Below are 27,691 nucleotides of genomic sequence, written 5' to 3'. Positions count from 1 at the left end.
ATAATAATGACATTTTTGATGATGACGACATCACTAACCAAAATAACCATCTCCACCAGATCAAAACAAACACGAAACACAGTGAATGTGTTCATAAAAATGACTTTATTCCCTTCTGAAAGAGAAAACAGAACCCAAAGACATCTCTAATACAACACACACACACAAATGCACACAAACACACACACGCAAAGAAACATAAACACATGCGTGCGCACACACACACACACAAACATGCCAGCTCAAACACGCACACATAAATGGATGCACAAAAACAAACGCACACACAAACGCTTACAAATTCACACACAAACAAAAAACACACACTCGCATATACACACACACAAACTCAGACTCACACAAACATACATAATCATACAAACACACACACACACACAGACGAAGAAAGGAATGAGACTATATTAATAACATGAGGACGTATAAAAGTATGACAGTTTCACATGGTCATCATCATCATGTTTTCAGGAAGTAGAAACTCTTTAACTACAGTGAATATGGTGAAAGTTAGTTACTGATCTCAGCATGTGTAAAGATGAATTGATGGTGATTTCAGCTGCGGCTCCGTCCCAGGATCCTCAGGATGAACAGGAAGATTTGGATGATGTCTAGATAGAGATTGAGGGAAGCGAAGATGTATTCCTCCGGGCTCAGAGACAGATTCTTGTTCCCCAGCAGCAGCTGCGTGTCCACCGCCAGAAACTGGAACAGCAGACAGGAAACAATCATCAATTTAAACAAAACAATTACAAAATAAATACAAAAGATGCATAATTTAGTTATAATGTCAAATAAATAAAGTTAAAGTTACATATATTAAATCATAATGCACAATAAATAGTTCAATCTTAAAATAGTTTACAATTAAAAACACTAATATGCATAAATTATATGCATATTAATTCAATATTATTATGTAAATGTGTGTACAAACTAAATATATCGCCCTTAAATAAACGTACAATCTAAATAAATTGGTTTACAAACTAAATATAATCGCCCATGTTTGTAAGTGAAAAATCAGATGTACATCCTCTAAATTAAGCTCAGGTTCATTCTGTTTCCACTGATCACTCTGGAGATGTTTCAGCAGCTTCATTGGAGTTCACCTGTGCTCAACTCAGTTGGACATGATCTGAAAAGGCGTACACCTGTCTATATAAGGGCCCAGTGCTGACAGTGCATGTCAAAGCACAAACCAAGCATGAAGACAAAGGAATTGTCTGTAGACCTCCGAAACAGGATAGTCTCGGGGCACAAGGCTGGGGAAGGTTACAGAAACATTTCTGCTGCTCTGAAAGTTCCATTGAGCACATCTGCCTCCATCATCTGTAAGGGGAAGATGTTTAACCAGCAGGACTCTTCCTAGAGCTGGCCGGCCATCTAAGCTGAGTGATCAGGGGAGAAGGGCCTTAGTCAGGGAGGATATCAATAACCTGATGGTCACTCTGTCTGAGCTCCAGCGTTCTTCTGTGGAGAGAGGAGAATCTTACAGAAGGACAACCATCTGTGCAGCAATCCACCAATCAGGCCTGTATGGTAGAGTGGCCAGATGGAAGACACCCCCCGTCTGGAATCTGCCAAAAGGCATCTGAAGGACTCTCAGACCATCAGAAACTAAACTCTCTGCTCTGATGAGACTCAAATTGAACTCTTTGGAGTGAACGCCAGGCGTTACGTTTGGAGAAAAGCAGACAGCGCTCATCACCAGGCTAACAGCATCGCTACAGTGAAGCATGGTGGTGTTGGCATCATGCTGTGGGGATGTGTTTCAGCAGCAGGAACTGGAGGACTAGTCAGGATAGAGGGAAAGATGAATGCAGCAATGCACAGAGACGTCCTGAATGAAGACCTGCTTCAGAGTGCCCTTGACCTCAGACTGGGGCAACGGTTCATCTTCCAGGAGGACAAAGACCCAAAGCACACCGCCAAAATATTAATGGAGTGGCTTCACAAAAACTCAGTGAATGTCCTTGAGTGGCCCAGCCAGAGCCCAGAGCTAAATCCTATTGAACATCTCTGGAGAGATCTAAAAATGGCTGCACACCGTCACTTCCCATCCAACCTGATAGAGCTTGAGAGGTGCTGCAAAGAGGAACAGGCACAAATTCCCTAGGACAGGTGAGCCAAGCTTGTGGCATCATATTTAAGAAGACTTGAGGCTGTAATCACTGCCAAAGGTGCATCAACAAAGTATTGAGCAAAGGCTGTGACTATTGATGCACATCTGATTTTGCAGCTTTTTTGTTTTTAATAAATTTGCAACAATTTCTAAAACTCTTTCTTCACATTGTCATTATGGGGGATTGTGTGTAGAATGTTGAGGAAATCAATGAATTTAATCTATTCTGGAATAAGACTGTAACACAATCAAATGTGGAAAAAGTGAAGGGATATCAATACTTTACGTATGCACTGTATATATATAAAAAATGTCTAAAATATCTGCTTGGCGCATAAAGATTTTATTTTTAATTTTTATTTAGTAGTTCAATCATATAACATCCCGTTCCCTTGTTCAAAAACAATGCCCCTAAATTTGTTTACAAACAAAATAAATTTGTTTACTAAGAAAACGTATCACTCCTAAATATCTCATCCTTATATTAGTTTACACAAAATATATCGTCCTTTAATAATGTTGTTTTGTATTTATTAAAATACATTTGTATGAAAATTTAATACATCTTGAACTTTAAAAAGTTTTACTTGGTTTATACGAAAATGGTTCATACAAATAAAGTGTTATGTTTTCTATATGTATGTATGTATGTATGTATGTATGTATGTATGTATGTATGTATGTATGCATGCATGTATGTATGTATGTATGTATGTATGTATTTATGTATTTAAAACTCACGCAGGTGAATAAAAGAGCTCCCAGGGTGGAGTAAATGAGGTCCATAATCTTGCTATAGAAGATGATGCAAAGGATCCCAAAGACGAACAGGACGATGCCGCAAACGAACAGAACCCCGTAACAGGAAGTGAAGTCATACTTGGTCTGTTATTGGACAAAAGAGAAATATTAAAATCATGGCATTATGCTGTTTATTAGACTTTTATTGCTTCACGATAACATTATCTAGTATCTACAAAAATAAATAAATACAAGTAAAGCAGAAATACTTCGGGTGTGTTTTTGCACAATTTGAGTCATGCCAACAAGTGAAGAACAAAATTAAACATTTTTATTACATGAAATAAATTAAATATTGACTAAAATAATTGATTAAACATCGTATTTCACTGCAATAAACTAACAGCATTATTATAGCTATTATTATTTTAAAATATTTTAAAATAATGAGTAAACATTAAAACAAAACAAAAAATTTAAAACAATTGATTAGTTTAATCAAAACAGAAGACTAACAAATAAATATAATTTACTTACAAAATGTTTAATATTAATAATATTAAAAAAATTATTCATAATAAAGATTAAAACACAATAAAATATTTTTTTTTATTTTAAATAACTAAAATTGAAGTAAAACAAAGTATTTTTACTTACAACATTTTAATAATAATAATAATATCTAAAGAAATTATCAAAAGTAAATATTTACAAACTAAACATTAAATAAATCAAATTTAGTCTAGTTTAACTTAAATTATATAAAACATTAAACATTAATTTGTTTTAAATTAGTTATATTATATTTTTATATTATTATAAATGAATAAAGCATATCTATACATCTATTATCTCAAACTCAAAACACTAACAAAACTACAATAATTAATAGTCTAATAATTAAAGTCCTACTCTTGTTAAACATTCAGTGAAACTAAAAGTCAAAGTAGCATTAAATGAAGGTTTGATTGACCGATAATGAGTTGACCTCTGACCTGCATGGAGAAGATGATGACAGTAAAGCAGACCACCACTGTAATGCCGATCGCCATTATCACGATATCAGTGTCGTAGAAGCTGGAAATCACTCCGACCATGTAGGACATCGCCAGAGTCAGCACCGACTGAAACACAACACACACATCCATCAGTACAGTATATACAGCTGAAGTCAGAATTATTAGCCCCCCTGTATATGTTTTTCCTTTTTCAAATATTTCCCAAATGATGTTAAACAGATTCAGGAATTTTTCACAGTATGTCTGATAATATTTTTTCCTCTGGAAAAAGGCGTATTTGTTTTATTTCGGCTAGAATAAAAGCAGTTTTTAATTGTTTTAAAGCCATTTTAAGGTCAATATTATTAGCCTCTTAACTGGGGAAAAAATATAAAAGAATTAAAATTCAACAGGGGGGCAAATAATTCTGACTTCTAATTCAATATACTTCATCACATTATATCAGATGCTGTTTCTTAGAGTATTCTGTAGTATAGTCTAGGACAGAGGTTCTCAAAGTGGGGGTCGGGACCCCCCGAGGGGTCGCGGGACAATGAAGGGGGGGTCGCCTGGTGATTTCCAAAAATCAATTAATTTTTATTAAACCTTAAGACTTACTGTATTTTATCAATAACCTACTGAAGAGAAAAAAAATAGTCGTTTACAGTTACTGTAAACTATATAGTTACTATAGTAGCTTATAGTTACTAGTTGTATTGGATTGCGACTTCTCGGGTAATTACATTATACTAAAGACACAGCAATACTGTCAGATGCAGCAGATTTTGTAACACCAGGTTAAACTTTCTAGCTCATTTACAGCACTGACATACATAAAAAAAACAAAGAATAGACTTGGGTCTATTGGTGTGTTTGTGCGTGTCATTGCATACAAGGTTTCTGTATTTACCACCACCTCAGAGAATATTGGGGGTCACGAGTCACTGGCATTGTCATTTTGGGGGTCGCGGGCTGAAAAGTTTGGGAACCCCTGGTCTAGGACACTGTTTCTCAACCACATCCCTGGAGGACCACCAGCTCTGCACACTTTCTGTATCTCCTTAACCAAACACACCTGATTCAGATCATCAGCTCATTAGCACTGACTGACTAATGGGTGTGACAGACAAAGGAGACATCCAAAACATGCAGTGTTGTTGGTCCTTCAGGAACGTGGTTGAGAAACACTGCTCTAGGACAGTACAGTAGAGTATTCTAAGGAACAATTTTGGTGGCATCTTTTGCCTTAATCCCAACATAAAAAACAAATTCAAAGTGATCTTGGCTTCCATTTTAGCATTAAGATCTGCCTTTATTTTGATGCTATAAAGAAGTTGGTTGATGCAACATTTATGTTGATATTAGACTACGGTGATGTTATTTATATGCATGCTTCGTCTCAAAGTCTGAATGCATTGAATACTGTTAACGTTCGAGGTTACAGAAGTAACCCTTCGTTCCCCGAGGAGGGGAACGGAAGTGCCATGAATGGGAGGATTCGGATCAGAAGCCGCTTATCTGTAGAGTATTGAACGGGCCAATGAATGAAATTAATTGGCAGCGTAAGCTTGCGCAGGTGTGCGACATCTGCAATCATCTCAGCATATAAGCACACCTGAAGCCAGCAGACGCCATCCTTTTAAGCTGAAGAGACTTTCAAACAGCTAAGGGACAGTCATTATGGCGACGGAATATGGCACTTCCGTTCCCCTCCTCGGGGAACGAAGGGTTACTTCTGTAACCTCGAACGTTCCCCTTCGGTTAGGGAACTTCAGTGCCATGAATGGGAGAATATGGAAAGCGCCATAATGACTGCACCTTACCAACACCCCCGATGAGGAGATAGTCAAGCAAGCGTGACGCACCCACATCATGGGGGGCGCGGTCCTCCAACGTGTCCCTGGCCCTAATCTATCCTACTTCAACAGAAGTTTTACGGATTTAGATATATTTTTTGGGAAGTCGTGAGCATCTAGATAATTCTAGGAAATACGACAGTACGTTGGGAAGCGTGCAATCCCGATAGGGAGGACGCTGCGGAGGCCATCCGTTACCCAAGGGGGGGATAGATGGCAGAATTTACCTATGGACTAGCCCTAAAAAGGGGGAGTACGCATAGCAAAGAGTGGTTAGCGGAGAGGGAAGACACGGGTCCGCCCAGGGGGGGGACTTAACCGTGGCGGAATAAGCATATGGGATCGCCTAGTGGGGATCACGCATAGCAGGCACCTATACCCAAAACGCGGGCTGACCAGCGGGCAGACCTACAACGTAGTGGGCCAGCAAGTGACTCCTCCGCTGAGTCAGTGCTGGGGGCCACGGAGGAATCTGCAGGGCTCACCTGACGGGGAACTTTACTGACAGATAAAAAAGGCGCACGTACCTCCGTGTTAGGGAGAATGGCGCAGCAAGCGTGTTTCAACACCCTACCGAGTTGTCTCCTCAATCACCAAAGGGTTACCTAATACCCTTGAGGAAACCGGCTCCACTCGCAGATTGTAAAACCTTGCAAATGTGTTGGGTGTCGCCCAGCCCGCAGCTCTACAGATGTCTGTTAGAGAGGCGCCGCGTGCATGCGCCCAAGAGGATGCAACGCTCCGAGTGGAGTGTGCACGTACTCCCGGGGGACACGGCTGACCTCGACTCGAATAAGCGAGTGAAATGGCATCCACAATCCAGTGGGATAATCTTTGTTTCGATACGGCACTTCCCTGCTGCCGACCGCCATAACAGACAAAGAGCTGCTCAGATGATCTAAAATTCTGAGTACGGTCCACATAAATGCGCAGAGCGCGAACTGGACAAAGTAAAGAAAGGGCTGGGTCTGCCTCCTCCGGGGGCAGCGCTTGCAGGTTCACTACCTGATCTCTAAAGGGGGTGGTAGGAACCTTGGGCACATAACCGGGGCGGGGTCTCAGGATAACGTGAGAGTAATCCGGCCCGAATTCCAGGCACGAGTCACTGACCGAAAATGCCTCCAGGTCCCCGACCCTCTTGATGGAGGCCAACGCAACCAGCAGAGCTGTCTTCAGGGACAGAAATCTTAGAGATACTGATTCGAGTGGCTCAAAGGGATCGGATCGCAGACTCGTGAGAACGAGGGCGAGATCCCAAGAGGGCATGAGAGGGGGGCGAGATGGATTAATTCGCCTAGCACCCCTAAGGAACTGGATGACCAGGTTATGCTTTCCCACGGTGCCGCCAGCTACCGCGCTATGATAAGCGGAGATGGCGGCCACGTAAACCTTGAGAGTGGAGGGCGACAGCCTGCTGTCCAACTTCTCTTGAAGGAAAGAGAGCACAACACTAATCTGGCAATTTCGGGGGTCTTCTCTGCGAGAGACGCACCATTCAGTGAATAGACTCCACTTCAGGGCGTAGGCGCGCCTCGTGGAGGGGGCTCTAGCCTGAGTGATGGTATTAACCACCGCAGTCGGTAGGTTACCTAAGTCTTCCTCGCGTCTAGGGACCACACGTGGAGGTTCCAAAGATCGGGGCGAGGGTGCCAGATGGTGCCCTGTCCCTGAGAGAGTAGGTCCTCTCTCAAAGGGATCCGCCAGGGGAGGGCTGTCGCGAGGAGTGAGAGCTCTGATATCCAGGTCCGGTTGGGCCAAAGGGGCGCAACTAGCAGAACCTGTTCCTCGTCCTCCCTGACCTTGCACAGAAACTGCGCGAGCAGGCTCACTGGGGGAAACGCATACTTGCGCATGCCCCGAGGCCAGCTGTGGGCCAGTGCATCCGTGCCGAGAGAGCCCTCGGTCAGGGAAAAAAACAACTGGCAGTGAGCGTTCTCGGGGGAAGCAAACAGATCGATCTGGGCCTCCCCGAATCGCGCCCATATCAGCTGAACAGACTCGGGGTGGAGTCTCCATTCTCCAGGGCGTAACAGCTGTCGTGAGAGCGCATCGGCTGCACGATTGAGCGTGCCTGGGACGTGAATGGCGCGCAGCGATTTCAGCCGCGGGTGACTCCAGAGGAGCAGACGGCGGGCGAGCTGAGACATGCGGCGAGAGCGCATACCCCCCATGCGGTTGATATACGCCGCCGCCGCCGTACTGTCCGTCCTGACCAGCACGTGTTGCCGCTCCAGCACCGGTAAAAAGCGGTGGAGAGCGAGGAACACTGCCAACAGCTCTAGGCGATTGATATGCCAATGCAGCTGGGCACCCTTCCAGAGGCCCGCAGCCGCATGCCCGCGACACACGGCCCCCCAACCCGTGTTGGAAGCGTCTGTTGAAACAACAACATGGCTGGACGCCTGTCCTAGAGGCACACCGGCCTGTAGGAACGAGGGGTCGTTCCAAGGGCTGAGGGCGCGGCGACACAGCGCAGTAACCGAGACCCGGTGTGTGCCCGCGTGCCATGCGCGTCTGGGGACCCGATCGTGAAGCCAGTGCTGAAGTGGTCTCATATGGAGCAACCCGAGCGGCGTGACGGCGGCTGCGGATGCCATATGCCCCAGGAGCCTCTGAAAGAACTTCAGTGGGACCACTAGTTTGCTGTCGAGCTCCCTCAGACAGTTCAGCAACAGGCGAGCGCGTTCCTCCGAGAGGTGCGCTACCATGGTGATCGAGTCCAGCTCCATCCCGAGAAAAGAAATCCTCTGCACGGGGGCGAGTTTGCTCTTTTCTCGGTTGACCTGAAGCCCCAGTAGGCGGAGATGCCGAAGCACCTCGTCCCTGTGCATAATCAATTGCTCCCACGAGTGGGCTAAAATCAGCCAGTCGTCGAGATAATTGAGTATGCGAATGCCCGCGAGCCGAAGGGGCGCTAGGGCACCCTCCGCGAGTTTGGTGAAGACCCGCGGAGACAGAGAGAGCCTGAAGGGGAGGACCTTGTACTGCCACGCTCGACCCTCGAACGCAAACCGCAGAAATTGGCGGTGGCGTGGAAGAATGGAGACATGGAAATACGCGTCCTTCAGGTCTATGGCTGCAAACCAATCCCGAGGACGAACGCATTGGAGAATGCGCCTCTGCGTGAGCATTCTGAACGGCAGCTTGTGCAGACAGCGGTTCAAAACGCGCAGATCTAGGATTGGCCGTGACCCACCGCTCTTTTTGGGTACGATGAAGTATGGGCTGTAAAACCCACTCTCCATCTCGGCTGGAGGAACCGGCTCGATTGCACCCTTCGCCAGGAGGGCAGCAATCTCCTCTCGCAAGACAGGGGCGGACAGGGGGTTGACCCTGGAGAAATACACGCCCGTAAACTTGGGGGGCCGTTTCGCGAACTGAATCGCGTAACCGAGTCTGATTGTGCGTATGAGCCACCGCGAGGGGCTGGCCCGCGCTAACCAGGCAGGCAGAGCCCTCGCTAATGGAGTCATCGCTACAATCGCTGACGTACCAGCGGTGGGGCAGCGCGGAGTGGGTGTGCTGATCCGGGAAGCACGAGGGTCCCGCGGAAAAGCTGGAGGAGAGCGATTCGCTCTGGCTCCGCACCCTGACTCCGGAGAGGGGGCTGGAGGGCTGAGGGAAGGGAGACCGTCCCCCCAGCGCTCGTGAGCCACTGGCGAAGCACGTAGAGTCTGCGAGCCGGAAGGCAGCGCGTCCCGGACTGGCAGAACTCGTGCAGTCACATCCGGGGAAGGGAAAAAGTGCTCTTTTACTGATGTTTTGGTGGCACTGAAAAGTACCGTTGTTATCGGGGCCCCGCCCTCCAGCGGGGAAAGAGCAAGTTTCCTCTTCTCCGGATGGCCTGTCTCAGGGACGCTTCGCGGTCCGTTTACCGGACTTAACGGCGCCCTGGGCAGGAGGGGCTGCCTGCTTTCGAGGTGAACGCCGCGCCCGCTTGGCCGGAGGCGCAGGCGGGGGCGGGGCAGCACTCGTTGGCGGGCGCCCTCGGCGAGGAACAGCGGAGGTGGATGGCTCGGCGGGCGGAGCGGGCTTACGGCCACGCCGATAGATGACATTGCCCATCGCATCCGACTGCTCTTTCACCGCCTTGAATTCCTGGGTGAATTCACCGACGGTGTCGCCGAACAGGCCAGCCTGGGATATGGGCGAGTCAAGAAAGCGAACTTTGTCAACGTCGCGCATATCGGCCAGGTTTAGCCAGAGGTGGCGTTCCTGAACCACAAGTGTGGACATCGTCCTCCCCAGCGCACACGCGGCGGACTTAGTAGTCCGAAGAGCATAGTCGGTCGCGGTGCGCAGCTCATGTAATAAGCTTGGGTTGGACCCGCCCTCGTGCAGCTCGGCCAGCGCCTGCGCTTGGTAGCGCTGGTAGGTGGCCATCGCGTGCAAAGCAGAAGCAGCCTGGCCCGCAGCCTTATAAGCTCTGGCTCCGAGGGAGGCAGACAACCTACAGGCTTTGGACGGGAGGCGGGGCAAACCCCGCCACGTAGAGGCGCCGCGCGGACAAAGATTGACCGCGATAGCGCGCTCCACTGACGGGATCGCCTCATACCCCCTGGCAGCTCCGCCGTCAAGGGCGGTGAGGGCGGAGGCACTCGCAGCACGGGCAGAGAAAGGTGCCCTCCAGGACTGCGTGAGCCTACTGTGCACTTCCGGGAAGAAGGGGACGAGAGGCTTCGAAGGCTTCGCCTTCTGGTCCTCTACGTAGCACCCATCTAGTCGGTCCGGCCGCGGAGCTGGGGGATAAACCATCTCCAACCCCACGGCCGAAGCAGCCCGGGAAAGCACGGCTAACATGTCCGCTTCAGGATCCGATTTGACAGCGCTCACCTGCCCGGAGGGGGCGAGCGGGTCCGGATCTTCGTCGGACAGTGAAAGCCCACCCTCCGATGCCGCGGAGGACATCTGATCTCCGGTGTCAGCGAGTGTGAGAGCTACCATCTGGTTAGACGGATCACTCTCACCACCCGAAGCTTGGATGGAGCGCCGTGAGGAGCGAGAGGTCCGCGAGCCCGTGGGCGGCGGATTAGCTCCCGCTGAAACCCTCAGATCTGCCCGAGCGCCCGCTGCTTTTTTAGAACAGGAGGCAACTGGGGTGGCTCGCTCTCTTGCGAAAGTTAGCCGCGATCTTAGCTGTGCAACGGTCATGGCATCGCAATGACGACATGAACCGCCCGCGAGCACCGCATTAACATGCTGGACCCCCAAACATGCAATGCAGTGATCGTGTCCATCATCCGGAGACAGGAAACCCCCGCATCCAGAAACGCACAGTCGGAGCGCCATCCTGAAAAGGACGTGCTGCACGACTGTGTTGCTCTTTTAGGAAAGTTGCAACTATACGCACCGCTCTGGAGGACCGGACCCAAAGAACCGCAGGCAAGGGAGTAACCCAGCTCGACCGTCTGCCACCGCGAAGACCCACTCTGGACCGGGAGACACACTCGTTCGCTCTGAAGTGCTGATCAGCAAGAGGAACCCTCATCGACTCACTCAGAAAGGATCTGAAGCGAAAAGGATGGCGTCTGCTGGCTTCAGGTGTGCTTATATGCTGAGATGATTGCAGATGTCGCACACCTGCGCAAGCTTACGCTGCCAATTAATTTCATTCATTGGCCCGTTCAATACTCTACAGATAAGCGGCTTCTGATCCGAATCCTCCCATTCATGGCACTGAAGTTCCCTAACCGAAGGGGAACCATAGTGCACTAAGATCATCATTAAGATCTACTCATCATTAGCCGCATTTCCACTGTCGGGCCAGTGCGCACCAGGGCTTTTATCGGGCCGGGCCGGGAGGTTGAGCAGTGAGGCCGAAATTATGTCTCGTTTCCACAACCCGCCAACTTCAGTGGGAATCAGCAGATAAAGCACACCATCACATCACCAGGAAACCATTAAAATGAAGACAACCCAAACAAATGACACATTACTGTACAGCAGTACATGATATGTGTATACGCACAGGCCTGTGTGTTCTCATCCGTCATATTCATTTACTCGCCGACCGACTGTTGGCATCGTGCATCGAGTGGTCTCGCCAGTAACGGAGAGACCCAGTGCAGTGAGCGCACCATCCATAATATAAAACCAGAAATTCTCCGTTAATAACTCAGTGGAAAATGTATTTTATTACATCCTCGTTTTGATAGACGTATTCAGCCTAAATGCTCTGTAGAGATCTGAAACATACTAAATTTTCCCTATAGGCTTTATGACACTAATAGGTGATTCCCCTTTATTTAAGGCTGTTGCACATTATTCTGTGATCTCTAGTAAAGGAACATGTTAAGTATTTCAGCACATAAGAGCAAGTAATAAAATAGAGCCTATATTTCATTGCGCTCAGCAGCTCTTCACTAATAAAGCTCTTCATGTATTTAAAATGTAATTTTAAACTTTTTCCATGTCATATTAAAAACATAGACATTTAATTGAAGATATAAAACACATTTTTTACTTGTAGTTTTCCCAGATGTGTTTCTAAAGAGGCCCTGCGCGCAGGACTAAATGACAGAAAAAAAGGTCGCCTAGTTTCTGCTTTCACTCATTTAAAATATGCTGTTTGCATGTTTTGATTAATATCATCGTATCCAAATACTTTATAAATAATATTTCACCTCCTCCGGTGTTTATTGTTTTTAGAAAATATCTCAAATCTTTTTTTCAGACAGGCCTTTGTAAAATGAAAGTTATATATGGCTTAAAAACGGTTTGATTTATGTAATGTAAGCTAAATTGTTATCGCTAGCTTAGTTAGTTTTATATTGGTTTATTTATTTAATGTGATTTTATTAAATCTGATGTTTGTAATTCTTTAAATGATTTCAATATAGCTTAGGCTATTTTATCAAGATATGACACTATTGTTTTGAGTCTGCAAAAGTGGACACGTAATTCGTTAAGTTGTATGTCTTTCTGTTGTATTCATATTGTGTATTATCTCCGAAATAAATTTCGAAAAGAAAAAAGCCACTCGCGGCATCAACAGAGCTGTGAAGGGAGCACTCTTTTACTCAGTCTCACACACACATGCAGGCATCTAAACGTGCACAAACACACCTTTTAAACTTGACAAAAACTCTTGAAAACCTCAACTGTCTGCTGTGTCTTTAATAGGGTGTGAAGATTATTATGCGTTATTGAAACATCGAGGAGGACGCAGCAAAGAAAAGTCACTTATAAGTTAAAAGTTTATTTTTTTATGCAACAGCCTTACATTTAAAAGGAAAACATAAGGGCGATCATAAGCATAAAGGCCCCAGTCTGTAAGGCTAGATGTTTTCTTTACCTTATTTGTTTATTTGTTTGGCGCATGTACTCGTGTGCGATCAGAAAACTAGTGTCCGCATCTTCTTTCACTCCATCCCGAGGCCCCAGATGGCCCTCTTTGGCCCAAAGTATTCGACGGGCCGAAAAAGGCCGGCCGCTAGCCCCAAGAAAGCCCCTCTTTGGCCCGATTAGGCCCTGGAAGTGACAGTGGAAACCCGACTGGCCTTTGCTCGCTCGCTTTAAGTGGGATAGTGGAAACACGGCTATTATGTGCTGTATATTAGGGTAGGTTGGTCTGCTTTGTCTATTTTCAGGCTCAAGCATTGGCATATCCTTGTTTACAAATCTATACTGGGTTTACTCCCATCATATCTACAGAATTACATTTGTAAAACGCCTGTCCTTAACTATAGCCTTCAGTCACAGGATATTTATTTACCGTCTGTTCCTAAAGTGAATACTGGGATGGAGAAAAAGGCTTTTATTTACTCAGCAACTTAACCTGGATGGAATAACCTACAAACAAAGTTATTGTTTAATGATTTGATTTCACTAAATGCTTTTAAAAAGGGTATAAATGATTTAGGAATTGAAACACAGGCCTGTAGATGTTTTGAATAGTTTGTCAATGTGTGAATCATGTTAACTGTTAAGTGTTTGTTGTCTGTTAGACCCATGTGACATGTAAAATGCCTAATCTTGGCCAGGACGCTTTTGTAAAACAGATTTTTAATCTCAATGTGTCTTTCCTGGTATAAAGGTTATAATAATAATAATAATAACCCTCTTAAATGTAATATATTCACATCTTCAATGTAAATAAAGACAGGCAGATTATCCTACAGTCTCCAGAGTTTTAATTTCATGCAAAAGCAACTAAATATTTATTTATTATTACCTATTTTAATAACATATTATTATGAAAGCAACACATTTACATTCTCAAGCAGTTTCAAGCACTTTAGTCAAAATCTTAAAAACACTCAATTATAATTCAAGCATTTTCAAGGATCTTACAGCACTCACATGAACCCTGAACACCCCCAACATCCCACTAAAGACTCACCAAACAGATGAGGTTCCAGGGGTGTTTGCGACGAAACTCTCCGCAGCAGAGGATCACGAAATACGGCACCAGGAACACCAGATATCCCACCCAATACGTCCAGGAGTTCTGCATCACGAACAGCTTTACATGAGGCTCGAAGGTGAAGATGGCCACAAACGCAGTGGTGATGGCCAGCTGAAGACTCAAAACACTGAAGACCTGCAGACAAAACACACAGAAATAAATATTAAATATGAATAAATAAAAATGACAAAGCGTTACATAAAAAACATATATGTATCTTATGTTTATATATATAGTTATTTTATTGATAAATAACATTTAATCTTTTGTTTGTTTGTCTATTTATTTACTTATTGCCACATAAGTAACCCACAGCAATTTCATGGAAAGATCAATACAGAAAAATACAATATAAATGTCAATAACAAGTTCAGATTTCAGTAAGAAATGATACTGAATTAATAAAAAATAAATAAATAGAAATTACAAAGCTTTACATAAAAAAGAATTGATATAATCTTTGTTCAATCATTCCTTTATTTTCTTTTTGACTTAGTCCCTTTATTAATCAGGGGTCGCCACAGCGGAATGAACCGCCAACTTATCCAGCATATGTTTTACAAAGCGGATACCCTTCCAGCTGCAACCCATCATCGGAAAACATCCATACACACTCATTCACACGCACACACTTACACACACATACACTTAGCTTACCCAATTCATCTGTACCACGTTTTTGAACTTGTGGGGGAAACAGGAGCACCCGGAGGAAACCCACGCAGATGCAGGGAGAACTTGCAAACTCCACACAGAAATGCGAACTTCACCACGATCAGTAATCAGCGGTGCCATTATTTGTAGCTTTAGGTGATTTTTAAAATAAAATCTGACAGTGTTGTCATTCTCATCTTCAGCGCTTTACATTTTCGCAGTTGTAGCTCTCCTGTTCTCTGAAGGCAGAAGGTGTTGACTGAGTGATTGAGAGCTGATTTTAACCAATCGATTCGCGTTCAGTTCTAGCACAGTGGGCCAATGAAAAGAGCGCAAAGGCGGGGCAAGCATTGCAGGGTTTGTTTACTACAGCAAGCTGACATGGCAACAGTTTTAATCTGTTCCTGAGTGCTGCGTTTCCATGCAAAGATGCATTCTGCATGAATGTGTCCTAAATCCGTGCATGCGGTGAACATTTTGCAGTGAAAACCGATTGCACGCAAAAATTTTATGCACTCGCAAAAATGCTCCCAAATATATTTTGAAGTCGCATAGATAAAATGTTTTAGACCAAAACGGTCGCAATTTCGAACCCTGCAAAGTGTTTGGAGTATAAACATTTTGTGTAAAAGCTTTTGCATTTCACATTCTAATAAAGGCGACTCGGTGGCGCTGGTTCATAACTTCAGCTGGGTCAGTTGGGGTTTCTGTGTGGAGTTTGCATGTTGTGCTGATTCGCCTTTATTTAATCACCCTAATTAAACAAAGATAAAATCAGGATCCTCCCTTCACTATATTTCTTAGCTAGAGTTTAGTTAAAGGATCGTCTTTATAGAACGTATTTTGCAAAAGAATAAATTAGATTCATAATTTACCACACAGAATAACTAAGATGGGTTCTGGAAAATGAAGTCAATGTCCACTCCAGTGAAGAAAAGTAATAGAATACACTTTAATTAATAAAATAAAATCCAGTGAAAAAGTAGAATAAACAAAAGACAAACAGAAAACAAAATCCTTACTTGATCCTCCGTTGAGGATAAAGGGCAACCAACCTCAATGTACAGAAGTCAAGAAGCGCAAAGCTGGTCAGAAAAGGCTCAGCTTTTATATAGCTCTCAAAATCAGGTCATGCACATAACTTCACCTCATATATCAGTGAGGGTTTGACACATGCAACACAAGTATCCGCACACAGAGATGCGTTTTGCCTAGTACATCGAAAGACTAACTATAAATCACTAAGGACCAACTGTATAGTGTGGTCTGACCACTCAGTTAAGAATTTCAGTAATTAACAAAACTTATAGGTCATGTCATAGAGAACAAATGTATAGCTGTTCCATAGGCACTTCTCAGAACAGGGGTTTTCAAAGTGTGAGGCGCGCCACCCCTGGGGGGCGCCAGAGCATGTCAGGGGAGGCGCTGGAAAAAATATAATATAATAAAAATATCATTATTAAGTTTAATTATTATATGTATTTTTTATTATTTTTAAACGTTTTAATTAAACAAAGCTAAAAAAATTATACGTCAAAAATAAGAAAACCTTTTTTACCCAGAAGGCCATAGCTGTGAATTCGCTTCTGTTTGGCAAGCCCGCCAATACAGGTATATGCCTGCTAATCATGCTGCTAATACAATGGATCGGTTTCTGAGACCCCCTGATTCAAAGCCTTTAAGTTCAGGGCTTGAACCCAAAAGACGATGATATGATGGTCAGTATTTGAGTTTAGGATTTACGTGGACAGGACCAGCTGATGAACCACGACCTTTATGTGTGGTTTGTCGAGATATTTTGAGATATCATGAGGTATTCATGAGACCCGCTAAACTTCGGCGACACCTTGAAACCAAGCATGATGAGATAGCAAGAAAACCTCCAGAATTTTTTTTGTGTGTGTGTGTGCGTGCGTGTTTAGGAGGAGGGGTGCGCCAATGGATAAGTTGTGTCAAAAGGGAGGCCCACTGTCTTAGACTCTGAAAAACCCTGTCTTAGAACATCAATCAACCCATAAACATTTCAATGCATTAAGTTGACAGTTTAAAAGCCATTAATCAACACTCAAGGTATCCTTGACAAGCAGCACATCTGACCAACAAGGCCTTGTAGGTCTCCTCGGGTGTACTTGAAATGTCACCGGCCTCCAGAGTCAGCTGCAGCTGTGCGAGACGTACGCACTCGGGGGATAAGAGGTCAGCGGTAGTGCACATATAAGCAAGTGGTGCTCACTGCAGAGCCATTTAGGCAGAGCTGAGCTCCAGTGAGGGGGAGCTTCAGCTCTCGCTCCTCCTTTCATGCATTTCTTCTACGAGTGATGTCACTGGGGGTAGGGTTAGGGGTGGGGTGGGTGTACGCATTAAAACAGCTTATAGGAGGAGGAACGAGAGCTCATGCTCCCCCTCGCTGGAGCTCAGCTCTGCCCAAATGGCTCTGCAGCGAGCAGTGTCTCCATAGAAGAGCTGTGGAAAGGAACCGTCCCCCTCCCGCTCCATTCACTAACCTTCCGCGCCCTCTTCTGGTCACGTCGTGCTTTACGCTTACACTTAACTGCTTCAGATACTGTTGAACTCTGAAGTATGGGGATTTCAGAGTATAGGAGAGGTTCACGTTTATATTTTCGTTGTCTCTAGTTAATCATGGCACCAATCTTTCCATTAGAACCAGCCACTACAATGTTCTCGCCATGTTCGCGTGGGTTTCCTCCGGTTTCCCCCACAAGCCAAAAGACATGTGGTACAGGTGAATTGGGTGAGCTAAATTGTCCGTCGTGTATGTGTGTGAATGCATAAGTGTATGGATGTTTCCCAGTGATGGGTTGCAGCTGGAAGGGCATCCACTGCATAAAACATATGCTGGATAAGTTGGCGGTTCATTCTGCTGTGGCGACCCCTGATTAATAAAGGGACTAAGCCGAAGAGAAATTGAATGAATTTTAATAAGATGTGTTTTATGATGAGAGCGGTTTGCATCGACTCATTGAGCAGGCGCTGTTATCCATAAGCAACTTATAAGGGAGGAAAAAAGAAGCACTTCAGATCATCTGACAGAATATACAGCGCTCAGCATAAATGAGTACACATTTCTCCTTTTGAAAATGTATATTTTTCTAAAAATAAATTGCTAAATGAATGCTTGTTCAAGAGAGCAAGCTTCTAAGGATGCCATTATTCAATAATAATAAACAATGGAGCATAATATGAAACCCCAGACCTTAGATTTTGTCCATACGGTACATTTTATCATATTGCACAGCTCTAATGTTTACCTTTCGGATGAACACGCGTCTGATCTCTTTATTGTCCAGTCCAGAGCTGGTGAACTGATCACTGTCATATTCTGGAGGATCGTTGCTCTGTCCCGGTTCACCCATCGCCACCACTATATTAAAATACAAACATAACACACTCATTCACTGATAACGGGCTAACACATCTGGGAATACACATTTACATAAACTAGTTTCAGATTAACAATAAATTAGACACTAGAGGGCATTTGATTAGTCAGAAGATTTGAAGTTTGAGGTGACTTAAAAAAAAAAATCATTTATCCATTTATAGGGTTCTTACACTTTTTACAACTTCCAATTTCAGCACTTTTCCAGCACTTTCAAGGTGAATTTTTATGCTTTTCCAGCACCTGACAACCATGGTAAATTACGTTATATATGCTATATGTACTTTTTCACATTTAAATCCATTGTGCTATTTAAAAAAAACACAATATAACATTTCAACTTAAATTTTTTAATACTTAAGAGGATAGATTTATAGGGATAGTTCACCCAAAAATGGCAAAAACAAATAAATAAATAAAAGTTCAGTTATAGGAGATTAGATCTTAAGGAGGATATTTCTACAGAGGACTGGATGAAGACAGGAACCTCGATCACTAACAATGAACACTCATCTGAAACTGTTACAACAAAAATAATTGACGAGGATTTACATAACTCCAGTTTTATTGCATAAATATAATGAAAATATTCCAGATACTTGCTTGAGATGCAGGGACCATAAAGGAACGTTGTATCACTGTATATGGGAATGTAAAGGAATACAGAACTTTTGGAAAGATCTGAAAATATTCTTGAGGTTAATTTAATTTTCTCCTTTAATTTAAAAAAAAAAAAACATTTTTAAAATTAATCTTTTAATTTAATTTATATCCCAAGGAGATCTAGTTAAAAAAGACGGAGCATATATTTATGAATATATGCATTCAACAAGCGAAACGGCTTATTTCTTTAAATTAGAAAAGTATATGTGCACCAAATATAAGCTGTTGGCTGAAAGAGACGCTAACAAACATGACAATGGAAAAAAATTACTTATATGATAAGAAATAAATACATTATTTTTGACAGAGTTTGGGGACATTTTACGCTGTTTTTAAAAGGTGGTGGATTTGGAAATGTTTTACAAGAAGATTAGTAACAGAGGTGATATTGTATTCTGATGTAAAGTACTTTTGTTTTGTTTTGTTTGTTCATTTGTTTGTTGGTTTGTTAAATCTGACACATGGAAATGTGTATATACATGTTAAAATTTAATGAAAAAGAATTGGAAAAAAAAAGTTCAGTTATCGGATGAAGTATCTTTTTAGTTTGGTCTCTTTACCTTAAGTTGATTTCTCAAAGAAATGAGCATACAGTCAGATTTTGTTTGGGTGAAGTACCAAACTTTCATGACCAGTCGTTCATGAGATTTCATGTGCGTAGCTTTTTTTATACAATCATTGACATTTTGGTTGCAAAGATGCATTCTGGGTGTATGTCTTCTAAATACATATGGAGCTAATAATATGCCAAAACAATCTGAATTTGAATTGTGTTAATTGGAATTATTAACGATTGTAAGTTAATAAAACTGATTACTATATGTCATTTAAAAATGTTTTGAATTTCTTAACTAACGTATAAGGTTACAGTATAGGTCAGAATCAGCTCTTTATCCCTCAAAACACTGAAAGCTTCAGTAAGTTTGCTTAACCAATGAGATGTAATTTAATTAAATATATGAATTTCCCTAAAGCATGTGTGTGTTAACTACTGAAAATAGCTGACCTCCGATAGTCAATTTGCAGAAAAATAGAAGTGAAACAAATGCCAGCAAACTCACGCAGCTCTGTGATTGACCAAAATGCTTAGTTTGACTTTTTGGTGATCATCTAACTCTTCCCTGTTGATCAACCCTGACCTACTTTCTACGAGATCTGAATATCACAATCTGAATTTCTGGTTTTGAATTTTAGGATATTGAATTTGACGTTCTGAATTTCTTCATCTTGAAAACTTAAAAACTGTAATTTTACAAACCCAATATCTGCAGTCTGCGAATGAATTCAGAGTAAAAACTGAAGTTTGAAATGACGTCTTTAATAATCTGAATTTAAAAAAATCCAGTTGTCTTACATTTCAGATGTTCAATAATCAAGTTAGAAATTCAAATTCAAAACACTTTTAAATTACATTTAATAATCAGTTTTATTAACTTACAATTGTTAATAATTCAAATTAGCACAATTCAAATTCAGATTGTTTTGGCATATTATTAGCTCCATAAATATACATACGGTGAACATTTTGCAATGAAAACTGGTCGCATAACAAGTATTTATGCAATCACAGAAATGCTCCCAAATATATTTTCAGCGCACAGATTAAGTCACAGTTGCATATGCAACCAAAACGGTCGCAATTTTGAGCCCTGCAATTTCAAATTCGAGCAGGTTCAAGCACTCGGTCCAAAATCCAAGCACTTTTCTAACTGTGAAAACACTATGTTATAAATCAAGCATTGTCCAGAATTTCCAGCATCCGTAAGAACCCTGCATTTAGGTGACAAACTGTAAGTTTTAGATGTTTACATCAGTTTTTTATCTTCTAAACGTAATCCAATGTGACTTACAAGGCATTCAGCGATTGGCAATACACACAATAAGAGCTGATTATACAGAGGAATTATTAGTGCTCAGAGAATTAGGTGCTAGAATAGAAGTGAGATAGCAGAGTGTGTCTACAGGTGGTTTGTCAGGCCCACCTGTGTGAAGCAGTACTCTTACCGTTGGGAAACGGCTGTGAGTATGGATCTGTGCTGTATGGAGCGGCCACTGGATACGGCTGCTGTGGGTATCCGGATACTCCCTGTCCGTACGCAGGACTTTCAAAAGCGTACGGTGGTCCGACTGGAACAGCCACGGGGACTGTAGCATCTGCATGCCCGTACTGAACAGCGGCTTCATAAGCAGGAGGCATCACGAAACCCGGCGGTGGTGGCGGTGAAGGATCATCCCCATCCACAGCATTGTCAAAACGGCTGTATCCCTTATTCTGAGACATCACTGGAGCAGACTGAAAACACAGCTGAACATATGAAGCACTTTGAGTTACATGAAAGCAACTTAGCAGAGGACAATTATATTTCCTGTGTGTTGTTTAAATTGACCCTCTTTTGGTTAAGTTGGTGTCTATTTTTGCCCCATTGACTTCCATTATAATCACATTTTGATTGCAATGCCATGACAGCATATAATCATGCATTTTTGATTGTTGTTGGTTTTCCCTGTTGGGAAGAGGTCTAATGTGTAATTTAAATTGTTGATCATCAGTTGGCAGCATTAACCCTTTAGATAGGCCTGTGTAAATTAGTTTCTGGCTTTTATATGAAGTTTAGTAGAGTAAAACAGCAGATTATAGCGTGTGTGCAGAAATAAACTTACTGTATTTACTGAGTTCTGAAAGCTGCATTTTGATTTTCTCAGTGTGCAAAGGTCTCTATCTCACACACACTACACTCCACACAGAAGACAGAAACTAAGCTTTTTTTGCACTGCATCTGATGATCAACAGTAAAAATTACTAATTGTAACAAGGAAAACCAGAAACAATCAAGAATGCATGATTATATGCTGTCATGGTTTGCAGTCAAAAAAATGTATTATAATGGAAGTCAATAGGGCAAAAACAGCAGCAACATATAACCCAAGTGGGGTCAATTTGCCTACTGTGTATTGCTAAAAATGTAAGCATTTTTCCAAAATATGCATCAAAAAAAAGATTTGTCAGCAAAATTATTGCATTTGCTGAAACACAGAGAAAGTTGTAGCCAAATTAAGACTCAAAATCAGCCCAGGATGAAAATGACCCAACAGTACACACGGGTTAAATAAAAAAAAAGAAGTTTTTTGCCTCTTATGACGCATTTAATGGTCATCAACATCTTAAAAAGTTTTTAATATTTTTATTAAAAAAACATTAACTAAACATACAGAATATACATACATGAAATTAATGTTTACTTATTGAAAACACAATGGAAAACCCATGGAGTACAAGTGCTGGTTGCTATAAGCCTTTTAAACCTTTATGAGTATAAAATTTATAACTAAACTGTAATCAATGCCAATAAATTTACCATTTAATTTCCATTAAAACATCACTCTACCAGCAGTCCTTACTTCATATTCTCACCCAATACCTCAGTTTGTCATGAGACATGAACAATATGTTGCTGAATGAAAGTGAAACTGATCTGCAGTTGTATATGTATAAAATACAAATGGATTCATACTTTAAACTTTAATTATACTGTTCAATTAAAATATTTTTGTCAAATGATTTTGTGGCTCAAACAGTGGCGTTGCGAGGGGGGGCATTTTGGGGGCTTAAGCCCTTGCCTGATGTATTGTCAAAAGCCCCTGATCTTTTGGAATATGTTGCACTTCAGTAAAAATCGGTTGTATAATATTTATTTTGGTATCCAAGTCCTTAAAATTACCACATACATCACGTGCTCCACTTAACGCAGTGTTTGTGTCGAATAATTAAATAGTCAGCTGTTCAGCAGTACCTGTTTCTACCAGCAGGTGGGAGTGGCACTGTTGTCACATGGTGTTAAAAAAAATCCCGCCACTGCACTGTCATCATTCATTCAGTACTTTGAGGAACTGAAGCAGATGACGTACTTATACAACAGTTTCGCCAAACTGAATAGTTCTAACTACTGATGTAGCTCAATATTTGTTTTTACAGTATAAAATGTGTGTAGTTTTGGTGAAATAAAATAACTGTAATCAAATGTGCGTCATATAAATGTAAATACATGCAAACTAGTCAGAAAGCGTATATTGTACTAGCTTTCTAGATATATGATATAGATATAGACATATTTATCTAGATATGATATAGCCAGTCACATCTGTTTCTGTAATAGTTAAATCACAGTGAGTTAATGCATCTAGCTTATTATTTTATAGCTATATATTACTGTAACATGCTGTCAGTTAGCATCGGATTATAAATTGACTTTCTTATGAAAATACCTAAGATGGCTGGAAGAACACATATACACTAAATTTATTGCCACAGTGGTGTAAATGATCAGTTAAAGCCTTTTTATGTTTATTCAGATCTTATTTTCATTCAACTACAGCAACAGCTGGATGCCTTCATCCATATTAGGGATTTCCTGGAATGTTCTGCTATTTTGTGAGCCATATATGGAATTTCTGCTCAAGTGTGAAGGAAACAGGCATTACATGCATTTAAAGTGCTGCAACGCCCACATCAACCTATTTTAAGGGAAAACTGAACAAAAAATCTCCCTCTAAAGAAATAAGCATATAGATCTTTATTTTAATTTTTTTTATACTGTTTTGATACAATTGTTATAATATCAAAAATAATAGCCTACCGAATATCAATATTTTGCAAGGTTTTGAAGTTAGAAATTCCAGTATCTTGACAACACTACACCTCAGTGAATCACTCAGTCTAATGAACATTTGTAGCTTTGTATCACACTGGATAACAACTCACACCATAGACTAAATCATATTTTCAGATTTCAGATATTTTCAGCTTGAAGACATGCAGAAAATGACATTTTAAAAAAACAAACAGAAACCGCACATCAGGAGGAGATAGGAGGCTTAAGAGGTATGATATGGCTCATAACAGACTAGTAAATGATAAGTGGGTTAATTTATCAATGTTTTTTCCTATTTTGGTGTTATAAGTCATAAAGCTTAACAATTTATTGTTAAAAGACTGTCAACTTTAAATCCCTTTATTTATTATTAAACCATTTGAAACCTTTTATAATCCTATTAGAAGTAGCAACGGCGCTGGGCTCAAAAGTATCGGTTCAGGCACCGGTACCTTTTTAAAAGTACTGATTTAGCACCGGTATCGAAATAACCCCACAGATACCCAACCCTACTTACAACTGTCTTTTAAATGAAATTTGATGCTTTCTTGTTGGATAAAATTACATCTGGTAGTGTTTCCACAACACGATGAATCAGCACTGTTTACAGATTAGTATGTAGAGTGATTTCTGAAGGATTATGTGACATTGAAGACTGGAGTATTTTACTTTCACATCACATCTACAAAATACACATTAAAATGTAAAACTGACCATTTGAACTGTTAAAGTGGTTCACAATAGTGCTACATTTCGAACAAATAATTATATGTATATAAATAAATATGTATGTATATGTGTGTGTGTGTGTGTATATATATATGTATATGTGTGTGTGTGTGTTTGTGTGTGTGTGTGTGTGTGTGTGTGTGTGTGTATATATATATATATATATATATATATATATATATATATATATATATGAGCAATTCCATGAAAATGTCAACCTTGCCATGAAAAGAAAAATGTTTTCACCAAAATAGCGAAACCGTTTCTACATTTTTTGCGCAGGCAAGTGTTTTACACATACTTTAAAAATACTTAAAAATGTGTCTGTCAATGTTTTCAAACTATTATATTTGATTTACCAAAGTCAAAGAAAAGGCAATTTCACATCCGTCACATCCATAACGAAAAAGTGTCAGATCCATAACAAAGCTTTTCCCTCAAAAATGCAAAAATGTCAAAATAAACTAAAATCAATCAGTTTTGTTCTATAAAGAGCCAACTCTTATTCTTTAGTTGAGCATTATTTATTTTGGGTTGAGCAGTTTAATTCACAGAATTTCTACGAAATAAGTTGTATACTGTAAACTCGAAGACTTTTTTTGTCACATCCATAACGCTTGTTTATTTTCCTCATTTAAAGTATAAAAATGTTCACAGATTGAATTTTTTTGATCCCATAACTCTGTGGTTAGTTGTTTTGGAAAATATAAACAGATGATTCAATATAATGTTAACGTATACTTTCTCTGCGAATTTATGTTTTGAATTTTTACTGCAAATGTCACATCCATAACGCTGGAATCAGCCATATATATATATGAGCAATTCCATACAAATGTTAACCTTGCCATGTAGATATGGTTTTTGCCAAAATAGTGAAACCGTTTTTGCACTTTTTTTTTGTGCAAGCATTTAACAGTGCTTTAAATATACTCAAAAATATCTCTATTAATGTTTTCAAAGTATTATATTTGATTTACCAAAATCACACGAGTGGCAATTTCACATCTGTCACATCCATAACTGAGAGATGTCACTGAAAATAATGTCATTAATGTTTTTCTATAGATAGACATATTTTATTCTTTTGATTGGCATTATTTCTTTTGGGTTGTGCAGTTTAATTCATAGAGTTTCTACAAAGTATGTTGTATATGGCAAACTTGCATAGTTTTTTCGTCACATCGGTAACGAATGTTTGTTTTCCTCATTTAAAATCTAAAAAATGTTCAGAGATTCATATTTTTCTGCTGCCATAACTCTGTGTTGAGTAGTAGCTTTGGAAAATATAAACAAATGTTTAATAATATAATGCTAACATAAACTTTGTATATATAATTTATGTTTATGTTGTGCAAATGTCACATCCATACCGCTGGAATTGCTCATATATCTTTTTATGTCAATTCGAAGTTTCCCTTTTTGCTCAAGATATTATTAAATGGAAGTGTTGAAACATGGAAAGTGAAACTTAAAAATATTTTTGCCTCATGGGCCTCAAAATCGCCATTTCTACATTTCCAGACGAGACTTTCCTCACAATAACGTCAAAAATAAATGTAAAAAACAATTCAAACTGTGTGATTACACACACAACACCGTGAAATACTCGAAGTAACATGACTGTCACAGTTTTATAACGTATATTTACAATACCAAAACAACAACGTAAATATCCAGACTTAAATTTCATCACAAACGTCAATAATATATGACGGAAAATACAAATAAACCTCTAATAATAACACACAAAACGCCGTGAGATACTCATAGTAACATGACTATTACAGTGATTAAATCGATTTTATAACGTATATTTATAGTTACAATGGCAAAACTAATGTTTTTTTTTGTTACTTTGGTCAGTCACGTCGGATTACTTCCATTGTTGTTTTGTTATTGTTAATATTCGTAATAAAGTCGATTTAATCACTGGGATAGTAATGTTAGTATGAGTAATTCGCGGTGTGTTATTGGAGGTTTATTCGTATTTTCCCTCACATTTAACGTATTTTGACGTTTGTGATGAAAGTCAGACAAAATACACTGTTTTGCCATTGTAACGTTAAATATACGTTATAAAATCGATTTAATCACTGAGATAGTAATGTTATGATGAGTATTTCGCGGTGTTGTGTGTGTTATTAGAGGTTTATTCGTATTTTTTCCTCACATTTAACGTATTTTGACGTTTACAAAACGTCAAAAATACGTTAAATGTGAGGAAAAGAATCAACCTCCAATAGCATACATGACATCGTGCTCTTAAAGTAACATGACTATCACAACGATTAACGTAAAGCTAATTTCAGAACATGTAACGTTAACAGTTAACTTACAGTAGCAAAACAATAATGTTGGAGAACAAAAGGGAGAAAACCGAGTAAAGTTTACTTCCGTTTTCTCTTCAGGTGAACCGCAAGGTGAAGTGAACCACCGAGATGAATAAAAACAGAGGTTTGATCACTAAACTCACCTGAGGAAGATAAAACTAGTCGGTTGTTCACTGATTTCTGACCGATGAAGATGAAGATCCTCGTCTTCCTGTAAACATCCCACAATTCCCGATAATTTCGTCAGAGGGCAGCGGTGGTGACGCCCCCTGCAGGAATGCCCCCACATTGCACGGGCAGTAAATAAATAAATAATTTAAATAATTAATTAACACACAAAACTCACGATGCGTCCCAATTCGCCTACTTATACCACATCCTAGAAGTATGTACTTTTTTGTGTGAATAAAAATTACATACGTTTGACTGTTTAACCGAAGAGGTCTTTGATAGAAGAGATACAGCTGCGGCCAGAAGTTAACAAGAATATTTATGTTATTTAATACATCACCCATTAGGTTGTATTTTATAAACGTCTACCCCTACCCTAATCCTCGCAGTAATGTAAAAACAGTAACTATGCCAAGTATTATTCATATTATTTATTAAAATCATCACTAAATTGTATTTTATTAACGTCTACTATTACCCCAACCCTAAACCCAGCCCTCTTAGTATTTAATAATTCTTGTTTTTATTAATTTATTTTTGTTGTAGTGTCACTTAAATTATGCTAGTATCCGCAGCTGTATCCCTTCTAGATAAGCTTACTCTTCGTCAAACTGTTCTATTGCTTCTAGACTTTTACCTTTATAAAATTTCACATTGTTGCTGCAGAGTAAATATAACACGGAAAATGTGATTTAAACATATCCAGGTGGCTAGATCAATAATAGTCATACAAACAACTTTACCAAAGCTTGACAGTTGGTGTCGCGCGTCCGCCATGTTTGTTTGTTTACACTTTTTTTAAATACCTGCGTTTGTAGCTTTAATCAAATTTGTGGGCAACATTAGTGGGACGGTTCTACACTGTATTTACTTTAATCCGCCATCATGTCCAGCAGGTGTCAGTGTTGATGTTCACATACGTTAAACATTTATTAGGTACACCCTACTAG

General features: G+C 40.7%; 3 protein-coding genes across 3 annotated transcripts in view; 1 reads left to right on the top strand and 2 right to left on the bottom strand.

Annotated features, from left to right (window-relative positions):
• Positions 1–27,691, bottom strand: part of smpd5 (sphingomyelin phosphodiesterase 5) — a 706,732-nt gene that overhangs the window by 25,799 nt on the left and 653,242 nt on the right. The gene's annotated exons all lie outside the window — the stretch shown is intronic.
• LOC103908992 (serine/threonine-protein kinase pim-2-like) overlaps positions 1–27,691 on the top strand; it is a 202,995-nt gene that overhangs the window by 37,416 nt on the left and 137,888 nt on the right. The gene's annotated exons all lie outside the window — the stretch shown is intronic.
• Positions 87–26,839, bottom strand: grinab (glutamate receptor, ionotropic, N-methyl D-aspartate-associated protein 1b (glutamate binding)). Its single transcript, NM_001308611.1, has 7 exons — positions 26,714–26,839; positions 20,864–21,164; positions 18,066–18,178; positions 14,077–14,277; positions 3,877–4,005; positions 2,882–3,025; positions 87–720 (listed from the first exon to the last, which is right to left on the bottom strand). The coding sequence occupies exons 2-7, from the start codon at positions 21,138–21,140 to the stop codon at positions 571–573; spliced, it is 1,014 nt and encodes a 337-aa protein (NP_001295540.1). The 5' UTR covers positions 21,141–21,164; positions 26,714–26,839; the 3' UTR covers positions 87–570.

The sequence above is a fragment of the Danio rerio genome, chromosome 16, assembly GCF_052040795.2.
Source record: "Danio rerio strain M-AB ecotype USA chromosome 16, GRCz13ab, whole genome shotgun sequence".
Lineage (NCBI taxonomy): Eukaryota > Metazoa > Chordata > Actinopteri > Cypriniformes > Danionidae > Danio > Danio rerio.
The sequence above is the reverse complement of the archived record's forward strand: the minus strand, read 5'-3'. Positions and strand labels throughout refer to the sequence as shown.

Excerpts from the sequence above, each read along its gene's own strand:
- grinab (NM_001308611.1), bottom strand. The coding sequence starts at position 21,140 with ATGTCTCAGAATAAGGGATACAGCCGTTTTGACAATGCTGTGGATGGG. Across the intron at positions 14,278-18,065 it reads GACGCGTGTTCATCCGAAAG|GTCTTCAGTGTTTTGAGTCT; the intron begins GTAAACATTAGA and ends TTTTGTCTGCAG. Across the intron at positions 3,026-3,876 it reads TCATCATCTTCTCCATGCAG|ACCAAGTATGACTTCACTTC; the intron begins GTCAGAGGTCAA and ends GTCCAATAACAG.